Source organism: Rhipicephalus sanguineus, chromosome 5 (genome assembly GCF_013339695.2).
Source record: "Rhipicephalus sanguineus isolate Rsan-2018 chromosome 5, BIME_Rsan_1.4, whole genome shotgun sequence".
In the NCBI taxonomy this organism is placed as follows: domain Eukaryota; kingdom Metazoa; phylum Arthropoda; class Arachnida; order Ixodida; family Ixodidae; genus Rhipicephalus; species Rhipicephalus sanguineus.
The window spans coordinates 103,076,948-103,088,296 of record NC_051180.1 but is presented as its reverse complement, the minus strand read 5'-3'; the positions used below and the strand labels follow the sequence as shown (position 1 = coordinate 103,088,296).

Here is an 11,349-nt window from a genome sequence, read left to right as displayed (position 1 = left end):
TGGCATTCCGCTGGTTTTTTTTTCTCATTTTTACCAAGAAAGCGCAATAAAATCGTATTTCCGATAATCGCACATGCCTCAAGTGGTTCTTGTGCTTCGGTCTCGAAGGGCAACACATTTTTTTTTTTTCGTTTACTTACATTACTTCGTGCTTTGAAGGGAGCTGAGCTAGCTACGCGGCAGAATGCAATGCAAGCAAAAATGAGATAAAGCATGTCTCCGAGAATGTCTCTGATATTACTGAGACATCTTTACTGAGTCTCCTACTACCATATCGTGCTAACAACACAGCGGGGGTTGCAACGCGTGATTAAGCGCCGCAAGCAACGCGACTAGTGTGTTTGCTTTATTTACAATTATGTGCATATTTATCTTCCTAATGAGGTTCCAATCACGTACCAGACATTTGTTTACTTATTATAATATGTCACCGCAACCATGCTTTCACTAAAACATAAATCGGAGTGCAGCCGAAGCGCAACGAACTGAACTCTTCGCCAAACATGTACGTTCCTAAATCATCCGCAGCGGGCCGATAATCTCAACGACCGCCATGTTGGATGTACAGTCGCGCCACCTATAGGCCGTGAAAGTTGCGAATAGTGAGGGGGCGCTGTGCCGAACCTTCGCCCCCCCCCCCCCTCTGAAGGGGAACCTTGCGCACGCTTATGAATAGAGCTCCGCGTTTTCTTAATAATAATAAAAAAAATCCGCCATCAAACCCCCGCCGGTAAAGTTTTGGCCTATTCAGATTTATTCAATAAACTCCTATTTTCGAAATGGCATTTTCAAAGCTGAGAATTGCCATTCTTTTGAAAGGAGCACACCTCTATCAGTGGCAGTAACCTCGTAAAGTATGCTTGTGTCTATTACAACAAGTTTTGTATTTGTGCTTGTGTGTATACGTGTTTTTGCGATCAAGCCTTCCATACATCTAAAATACATTTTCTGGGTTCACACAAAATCGTGGTCGCATCTCATATCATATAAGATTTTCGAGTATTTAGAATAATGATAAATAAAAAAATAGGCTGTGAACATGCTGCTGCCATTTTGTGGTCACATCTCATTTCATATAAGATTTCTGAGTATTGAGAATAATAATAAATAAAAAATAGGCCGTGGACATGCTGCTGCCGTTAGCAACAACATATTCTTGTAAGAAGGCATTCTCAACTTTAGCCAATCTGAGAAGTACGTGGAGGAATCGACTGAATCACTGCAGCTGACATGCGGCTTACCATGAGTGTGACTGAGCCTCTCATAGCTTTGTTGGCACAAGAAAAACGAGTTCAGCCTCATTTCAAAGAACAAGTTTATATATATCTGTTTTTGAATTTCTTGCACGTGAATGTGGCATGAACAGACAGAAAAATGATTGCATGAAAATGTGAATGGGGGAAGGGGGAGTTCCTTGGTGCTTGGCAGGGCTCCCTGAGACCAACGTGCTTGAGAGAACCCGTAGTATACATCATGAACAATCTGTACTCAGCGTAACTTGAAAAATATCTGTGCTACGTCTACTCTTCTAGTCAACGAAGGTTTGACATTTGTTGGCATTTTTGAATAGTAGTATGTTTGCATGCATCATAAAAATTTTATAGGAACCACATTATCAACCGTCATGAAACAACAGGTTGCAGAGTATTCACAGATTGAAATGCGATAGCTTGAGTGGTGTAAACATGATGCATTGATGCTGGTGGAAGAAAGGTGCAGTTTTGTGCTGTACAGTAAAGGTACGAGTATTTTTGTGGTAGAATTACTATTTAATTGCCATCATCAATGAGCCAGTACCTGTCATATTCATGATGTTATCAGCACACCTATTATATTTCCTCACCACACATTGCTTTAAACATATTTAAGTGCTCTGTAGAACTGTTTTCCACGTTGGACAGGACTAATTCTTTACCAAATGTGCTAAGACCTTCTTGCTATACCACAATGCAACACCTTCAATGAACAGACATGGATGTCACAGCGTGTACTGGCATCTAGGCACTTCCACTATTTGCGTTTCATTGTTCAGCTGCATCAACGTCTGTGGTGAATGCCTGAGCAGCCGGCCTTGCTCTGTGGGGCGACATCTGCAGCAGTTGCAGGCTCTGACATGGTGTGCCCATGAGCATGTGCAGCCTAGTAGGCATGCCAACCTTCTTAGCACATTTTGCATGGTGAATGTGTTGCGTTGCAATGGTTGAATTAGAATGCCGATTGGTACGGGTTCAGGCATCCCCTGTAGTTATAAGCGTGCGCAGGGTTCCCTCTTTGGGGGGGTTTGTTGCAGTGCCCCCCTCCCAATCACGTCAATGTATAGGGCTGACTTTGCATCACCCTGTCGCCCCCCTCCTCCTTCCGTATGTGTCAATGTATGGGGCTGGCCCCCTCTCCCCCCTGCCTGCCCCTCCCCCTGTGCACCCACCTATGCTTGTAGTGGCTTTTCAAAATAAATAAGCAGTCTCACATGCCTTTGCCATGCTGAAAGCTTGTTTTTTTGTTTTTTGTTATTGCAGTGATATAACTGCATCTCTTGCTCAACCAGTATGAGTGAATTTGCGTTGAGAGCCACCACTTCTAAAGCAGCAGCAAGAAACACCTCTGCTAAACATGGCAAGTAATAATGTACTGCAGAAAAATTGCTATAATGATTACTAAATTGTGGGACATTGGGCTGATGTTCACCTTGTGTTGTAGTGCACAGCTCAGTCATAGGGTGCAATCTCTGCAATGGCTGGTAAACTGCATTAAAGGTAAAATGCATAAAAGTCGCGCTTGTAATATATAAGCTATACCCCATTTGATATAGCATGGTGTTACAGGCTAGGACCTATGAAATTAAGTAGTGTGCGGGAAAAAACAAACAAGTAAGATAGTCCACACATGTCATCGCTGAGCGGTACAAGGCATGCATTCAGGGAATGCGGGCCATGACAGCTATGTCATGCCTCAAGATCGCTCTGAATCTTGCCAAAGCGTGAAGCTTAAAAGCTGACCAGTGCTGGGGATCCCCAGCCCCTCATTTCTGTCGCACAGAGCCTGCTCAAAAGCATGAGCCATTGTTTGCAGTGTTGTGAAGCCAGTGCACCACCCAGGCAGAAGGTAGCTGAGAAACCTTATGTGCACAAGCTTTCGCACAATTTGAAAAAGTTGTATTCTCAGTGCCAAACAGGCTGTTTAAGTTCTGCAAAATGACTGACCCGGAGGCAAAGATGCTGCAGGTCGGTTAGCACAAAGCACAGGCATTCCTTTGCTGACAGCACAGAAGGGATGATTTAGGAAGTTCCTATAAAGTGCGAGAAAGTGTATGTTGGCCATACTGGGAGTACTGGGAGATGCATTAAGGGTGAGCTAAGGGAACATTCAAACAATTAAACTAATGTGCGTGATGGAAAGGATTTCGAACGTTTCTTAACTAGTCATTGTATAACTTGCCAAGATTGCAATCCCGACTTAATGTTTAAGTAAAGCAAAACATGGATCAGCCGTGAAATTATTGAAGCAGAATGCACTACCTATATGGGGGAGGGTTGTGTAAGCGTGGATTTCCTTTGACTTACTGATAATGAGATGGCATATCTATGCATGTGCAGTGGATGTCGTCTGTGTCAGACAGTATAAATATACCAGCAATTTTCCAGTATAGGTTGTTGAAAGTTCAGCACTCGTCATCGTCGTTTGTGTTCCTTCCGTTAGTTGTCTGTTGTCGTTTGTTAGCTCTCATTATTATTATGCCGAACAAAGAAAGCGAACCCTTAAATTTACACTTTCCTTCCGTCAGTTATATATTTGTGCACTGTGTAGTGTGTCAGGATTATGTACCAACAAGCCCAACTTGCCAACTACATGGGCCCTGGTTTGAATGGCAGACTCTCTCTTAGTGTTCATAAAAATTAATGAGTGCTATTTTCTTGTGGTTGCTTGCATTACAGTCAGCTTACCAATATCACTCTAAATGTAAATGATGAATTAGTACGTTAGGAAAAAATTTGTTAGCACTCTGAAGAGTCAGAATTTTTTTTCAGCATATATGTGGTGTATCTTAAGATGAACATCATGTAGTGTGAAGCTATCGTGCTTTACAAAATGCAAGATTGCTAGAGTCATTTTGTGAGGTATTTTCACACTTCGTTACTTGTACTTTGTGGCAGTGCGAATAGACACTCCAGTTCAGCAGCCACAATATCGAGAACTATGTGGACTGTCATCTTCAGGGAGCGTGCCCCAGTCGCCTCGTAGATGTCAACAATGAGTGGCTTGCACTGCCTTGAAAAACTTTACAAACTTTACAGTAGATACAGTAAAAGCTCGTTAATTCGACTCTCGTTAATTCGGAAAATCGGTTAATTCGGACACGTCATCTGGTCCCTGTAAATATATGCATCACTCTATGAGACTGGGCGCTCGTTATTTCGGACAGATTTGACCGCAAATCGGATAATTCGGCGACTTTCGGGCCGCTGGCGAGGCTCGAAAACGAAAAAAGAACTATTCGGAACAAAAGTGAAGCTCAAACGCAGCATCGCCATGGACATCAATTATCGGCTTGGCTTGACTTGAGACTGATTGAACGCCTTTTCTTCGCGCGTGATAGCGTGTGGGTTTGGCGCGGTGTCATTTTTGTTGCTTTGCCGGCTTTGCTCCCGTTGGTGTGCTGCATCGTTGAACGCCGTTTTATCGAGGAACAATTCAGTACGGCTCCTTTAGCTTGATCGTTGCTGGTGCTTTTGTGCTGACTTCTCGTGTGAACACACTCTCCGCCGATGGCAACGCCGGCGAAGCGGCCCAAGTACGAGGCCAAGGACTTCACCACCAAAGTAGAAATTTTGCGTGCCCTAAAAAATGGGCTCTCCCGGCAAGAAGCTCCTGTGCCATGACGTCGGCAAACAATACGACGTGAGTCTCCTGAGCGCAGTTAGCATTCTTTGCGTATGTGTGGCAGAGCACGCCTGCGCACGCCATTGCCAACTGTTTCAGGAACAGTGGCTTTGTTGTACCCGACTCCAGCGATGCCGCAGTGGCCGAAGTGTCGCCGAACGACGGTGCCGATGACTGGCAGGATTTCGGAAGTGTTATGCCTGATGCAGTGACACTCGACGATTATATCGGCATTGATGGCGTTGCCACTGCCGGCTCTCTGACTGATGAGCAAATCGTCAAGGAAGTGATGCATGGCGACGAATCCGAGAACGAAGAGCCTGAAGAGGAGCAGCCACACTATGAGCCACACAGGCCCCCTCGTACTGTGAAGGAAGCCGCGGAGGCCCTCGTCGTCCTTAAAGAATTTTGTTTTGGCACTGCAGACAGCATGCTAGCTGCTGAGCACCTTGAAGGGCTCAGAAAAATTGTGTCCGCGCGAATTTCTGCTCGAAAACAGAGGCGCATCCGCGATTACCTGTAAAGTAAAGGTATGTTGAAAAACTCTTGCATTTATTGTGTTTATTTCGACCATTCGATAATTCGGACATTCGGTTAATTCGGACATTTTTTCCGGTCCCTAGAAATCCGAATTAACGAGCTTTTACTGTATCGTCAAATACATGCGACGAGGTGATGCAAGTTCCAGCTGAAGTGGGAGACACTATCTTCTTTTAGTTGGATGTTCGGATCATGCAAAATCTGCTGTAAACAAAGAGGAATCTTGGAAGTACTATGGTGCTTGTGATGCTGAAGTTTTAAGCATGCTTAAGTCTTGCCTGTTAAAAAAAAGTAACGAAATACCTATCTATTGGTGTTCACAGTATATTCTATTGCATTTGAGCAGCATTGTGCGCATTTGTCGCATGTATAGCACCGTATTATGCTCCCAAGTTCTGGCATTATTGCGCGCTATCTATGAAATGAAATGTAGACGAAGCTTGTTAATCTGTTTAGTCAAGATGAACTACTAGAATTTAAAAAGCAGTTGTAAATGCACAGCTCGCCCAGTCAGCATGGTAATTGAATTAGTTATCATTTAGGCATCTATGGTGGTGACTGCCTTTCTTATTTTGTTTTTAGGTTTCACAATAGTCCGCTTCGCCGAAACTAATGATGTGGAAGCAGTCCCTTCGTCATGGGTGTGCGGCCATACGTGCTTGTGGCCAGTGGCCTACACCCCTGCCCGCCTCACAAAGGCTATATCGCATTGTGAACTCCCTAGTGCCTCATTTTCGAAGCACCGGGTGGTCGTCATAGCTACAGCAAGTAAGCTTTTTTCTGAGGTCATCAGCACTTCTGTAAATCATTAATGTGCAGCGCTCACAAAATAAGACTTTCCAAATGTCTGGCCACTAGTACATGTCATGCCACTGGTGGGTGCATGTTGACACGCAAATGATTGCATTGTGGTACGTAGCAAGAAAGAGCATTTTCAGGGCTTGAATAAATGTGGTGCCAGCAGGCGAAGCTTTCGAGCACTTTTGTATCCCAACTGAAACAGGTTTGATAAAGATCTGCAAACTTCATTCATCATCTTGTACTTCTTTAAAGTGGCACTAAAAAGCAAGAAGATTTTTCTCATATTCGTAGATTACTTTTTTGCAATACCAAATGCACCACTTTTGTCACAACAAGAAGTTTTGTAACTCAGAAAACATATAAACAGAAAGTTCAAAAGGGATTTCACCACTCTTCGCACACCAATCGCCATTATGTGACAGATTTTTATACCATAGTCCCTGTGTGGGTCTGCACATCTCTTTGTCGACAAAAAATGAATTTTGTAGTATTTTATGCGAGCTTGAAGTTTTATGTTAGTCTTGCCATCCATGACATCTCAGAGGTGCAAGCTTCAGTACGAAACTCTAAAGTTGAAGTAACTTTTATTTCCCAGTGTAGTATGTTGGTAAAATTTACGGCAGTATATTTCTGAAAACGTATTTCATCAGTCTAAGCCTATTCAGACTTTTCCTTTAGTGTCCCTTTGCACAATTGTGATGTTCATTCTATAGATGCACGCATATATTGGCATGCTTGGTCATTCATTACTTTGGCTGCTGCGGGAGGTCGTGACATGTCTGCGCATGCTATCTATTGCATTGAAAAGCCGCGTATTCTCAGGAAAAAAAGAAAAAGAGGGAAAGTGCTCAAGGTCACGAGGCATGCGTGACAGATTTTCTTTTTCATCCCTCCCTGGTGAGCTTCCAGCACTTTCGTCAGGAGGAGAGAAAAGAGAATGCAATTGCAATGTGTGACAAAGTTTTGCAACTCGGCTCGTATGGGACGGATTCTGAAAATTATTGCAGCGGTGAATTCATGAGGTAATAAGTTTCTCGATTGAATCCATTTCATGACTACTTGAAAAAGTGTTGCACGGCACCTTTTAAACTATGGACAAGGTCACTGGGTACCAGAAAAAGTAATTCTGCTCCAAAGGCATGTTCACCTTTGCACAATGCAATGGCATGCTTCTATAGGAGCCCAAGGGAGGCATGGCTTGTACTAGTGGCCATGCACTGGTATGGTATCATTGCGTTGCAGTCCGTGAGTACTGCTGAGTGCTCATTTAATGATGGTCGTACTCAACCTCCATGGTGTCCACTGTCTTTTTGTGGCACTCGTGAGTGATATGGGCATCAGTCATCATTGCAGTACATAGTTCAGCATGTCACATCCACGCATCATGCAGCGCTTTGCAGTCGCACGTAGAAACGCCAGCAGCCATGCACTCAGTATATTGCCTATCAATTGTTGACCCATCTGCATGTTTTTGAACATTACATTGTGCGACTAAAGCTGTGGCTTCTGTGCTGTATCTTTGTTTACAAGGGCAGCAAGTTTACAGAAGCATGTTCACTCACTACCCAGCAACAGTCTTGAACAGTTTTGGCAAGCCCATTTGTGGCATTGGGAAACATTGCATCTTCAGGCATGCACTAAACTTTTATGCAGCATGTAAAGACCAGCATAAGCAAGTGAGGCATAAGATGAGCGGCTGCTGCTCACATCAGTTTTATGGAAATCTGTCACAAGAAGTCATTAACTACTATACTCTGTGCTTAAATTGACACTATTTTATGCTACTTTAGTGTATACAACAGTAGGTGTGCATGTCGGACTAGCTCAACAGTGTCGCAGCAAAACATGCCTTGCAACTTCATGTGCAGGTACATACCTGCATGCAAGAGCAAAGGCACGGGAGGCAGAAGATACGGACAACGTGCCTGCTACAGATACTGAAATGGGCAGAGGCAAACGTCGCCGCCGAAATGGCCATGAAATGCCAGACGAACCAGATCTAAGGTTGCTATCATTTCAGTGATGTGCATATGAGTATGCAGGTATTAAATATAATGAATTGCAAGATGCGAAATCAAAGCCTCTTTGCATAAAGATTTACAGGGAATATCCTGGATATGTAAAAAACTATGCTAGTTGCGAGAGGGCTCTTAAAGGTAGGGACATGTTAAAATGTAGCAAATCTCTATGGCAAACTCTCTCCTAGGTGTTGCATTTTGTTATAAGTATTCCCTACGCTGTGAAAGACAGTGTATGAGTGAGCTTGTCTTTCCAATTCGACAAGTTTCTCAAGCTGGTGATTTTGTTCATAATTTTGTCCATGTTAAGTTCAATTTTCCTTAACAGGAAGATTTTGTCCAGCTATCGTTGAGTTTTTGTGGCTAGCAGGCATGAAATAAATCTGCTTGTCCAATATATAAAAATTTAGTTGTGTGCAGTTACATGTTAATGGTGCTGCGGTTTCTAGCTAATGAACCTCTTGCATTTCACCTTCATTGAAATAAGACTTTCACTGTGGAAACCGAATTCATGTCTCTTGCAAGGTGTATGATGTTTAGGTTTGTGCAGACCTGTTTGGGAAACACATGTAACGTAACATACAAAATAATTAGGTCGGATATATGTGCTTGATCAAGGAGAATTAGGTTACCTAGCTTGTACTTTTGGGAATAACTTGCCACTTTTTTGGAGAGATTACGTGGGAAACTAGTGTTAGTCCTCATTAAATTAGATTTTATAAATGGGGTAATAAAAACCTATTATTACACAAAAGCAGCCTCGTAAAAGTCCCATGTGTATGTGCTGCATTTGCCCATATAGGAGCTCCCCATCTCCATCCAGCAGCACGGAGTTGGAACCAGGCCTTCATGCAAGTGCACTTGGGACACCACCACGTTTCGTCAGCGATGATAGGTAGGGTAGTTGTTTTAGAAATCGTTAATTGTGGTAATTTAAAGGCGCATGAATACCCCATTCTGGCCTAATGAGTTCTATATTTGCAGCCTAATGCCCATTAAAGGCCTAATTATAGTTGGACATGTTCAACGCATCAGGTCGTGTGAGCAGAGGTTGGATACGCTTGGTATATGTAGCCAGCGACGGCGGCCAATTCCTCACTTTAGAGACCAGCGCGCTCACCATGCCGCAGCGAGCAGCTTCGGAGTGGCGCATGCGCACTGTCTTCATTTAACATGTCTGCGGCTCCGCGTTTTTTCGGTTGAAACATACACCATTTTCTCTTTCTTTGCTGCTCAACCAATGCCTTGGTTGATAAGCGTGCATTTTCTCGCTCTGTGCACTGTTTGGCTTAACATCGGAAGCATCTTTCCTTACAAGCATTGCTTTAAATGCTCTAGGACCCAGAAAATAGCAACAGAGATTGCATTGGAAACAAAAGCGAAACATCTATGTACATACGAGAGTGCATTCCGAAGGCTTCCCAGGCGTTTCTTTTTCTCTCCTAGTCGCAGCAGTTCGCACTGTTGCTGGTCTACACGCACATGTCATCTGTAATTCCTTCGAGTTGACACAGAATAATTGTGGTCGTTAATCAGCGTTGAGTAAACCACAGCCGCACTTTTCAAACGCGCCCCATGCACTGCCATTTTGCCACTGCCGCACTCGGTGCATTGTGGTCTAATGTCAGCGCGTGAAATAGGAACACGCTTTATCTCTGCGGCGGCAGCGACAAGCACGCCAAACTCTGCCGGGAGCGGCTACACTGTGACGCCACACTATATGTTCTTTACTTTTCGCCCGCGTAGCTTAACCATGTCGCATGTACGCGCTACGCTGGACTATATCTAGCCCTTAAACAAATCCTTAAACGCTGTACTGATAATTTTTCACTTTTTACAAGCTGTAAGTACTTCCTGCATGCCGTGTGGATATATAATTGAGGCTTATGCATGTTTCTCTAGGGAATTCTGAACACACCGTTGCGGTTGGAAATTCATTCTTGGAAGCTGAGCATTGTAGCTCATGCACTGTTTTCCATAACTAGGAATAGTACAACTTTTCACACTGTTTTTGGCATAATGCTTCCTCAAAGACATTTCTCACTGCATCACAGTAGTCAATAATTGGACAAATCCCGAGTTTGTTGTAATGGTGATTGACTGTATATTTATCCCAAATACATTTGCAAGATTTAGAAGCTCTGAAACCTTTATTCAGATATGATCATGGTGGCCGCCAGCCTGCATCACATATGTGCGCATTACCATTTTCTTGGCAGTGTCTGGTATGTCATTTTTATTCTAGTTGAGCACATTCAATAGGCAGCCACTATGCTGGAGATCAAATGCGGTTAATTGATCCACGGATGTGTGTTATGTTTTTTTTTTCACCATGAACAAGGCTTCTAAATAGTAATCTTTTCAGCCCCCAGAGCCCACAGATCACACCTGTACCTCTTCTTGAAGCAGAGTAAGTGTTTTTAGTTGCTGAGTTCTTCATATCTAAAGTAGTCATTGTGCCTGCATTGTTACTGATTGATGACATGTTTGCGAAATCTAGAAGCTCTAAAAACTTTTTCGGATGTGAACAGGGAGGCTGCCAGTCTGTATTAATGTATGTGCTCATCACCATTTTCTTAGCAGTGTCTGGTGTTTCATTTTTGTTCTAATTAAGCATACTTCAACAGGCACTTGCAATCCTGGGAAGCGAATGCACAAATTGGTCCACCATTAATATAAGTGTTTCTTTTTTTTTTTACCAAAGACAAGGCTTCTAAAACAGACACTTTGCAGGCACCAGAGCCAACAGAGCTCACCTGTACCTCCTGTTCAAGCAGAGTAAGTGTATTAAGTTGCTTATTGTGCATGCACTGTGTATTGATCGCAGACCTGCTTGCAAGACTTAGAAGTTCTAAAACCTTTTTTCAGATATGAGCACGGAGATCGCCAGCCGGCATTCATGTAAGTGCTAGTTGCAGTTTTTTTTTTTTTTGCATCGTCTAGTATACCATTATTGTTCTAATTAAGCACATTTCAACAGGGAACCACATGCACGTCATGGATCGAGTCTGCAAATTGACGCGCCAGCAAATGTGAGTTATGTTTTTTTTTTTCTTTTTCGAACCTAAGAGCAGGTTTCTAACACAGTGATACTTTGCAGGCATCAGAGCCA

General features: G+C 43.3%; 1 protein-coding gene and 1 long non-coding RNA gene across 2 annotated transcripts; both read left to right on the top strand.

Annotated features, from left to right (window-relative positions):
* The first annotated feature begins 5,881 nt into the window (after nucleotides 1-5,881).
* Nucleotides 5,882-9,174, top strand: LOC125758556 (uncharacterized). The gene is made up of 3 exons (XM_049415896.1): nucleotides 5,882-6,186; nucleotides 8,088-8,223; nucleotides 9,040-9,174. The coding sequence occupies exons 1-3, from the start codon at nucleotides 5,967-5,969 to the stop codon at nucleotides 9,134-9,136; spliced, it is 453 nt and encodes a 150-aa protein (XP_049271853.1). The 5' UTR covers nucleotides 5,882-5,966; the 3' UTR covers nucleotides 9,137-9,174.
* Nucleotides 9,175-10,600: 1,426 nt separating this feature from the next.
* Nucleotides 10,601-11,263, top strand: LOC125758555 (uncharacterized). Its single transcript, XR_007416216.1, has 4 exons — nucleotides 10,601-10,647; nucleotides 10,971-11,015; nucleotides 11,106-11,138; nucleotides 11,218-11,263. It is a non-coding gene; the product is annotated as an uncharacterized LOC125758555 (long non-coding RNA).
* Nucleotides 11,264-11,349: the final 86 nt, after the last annotated feature.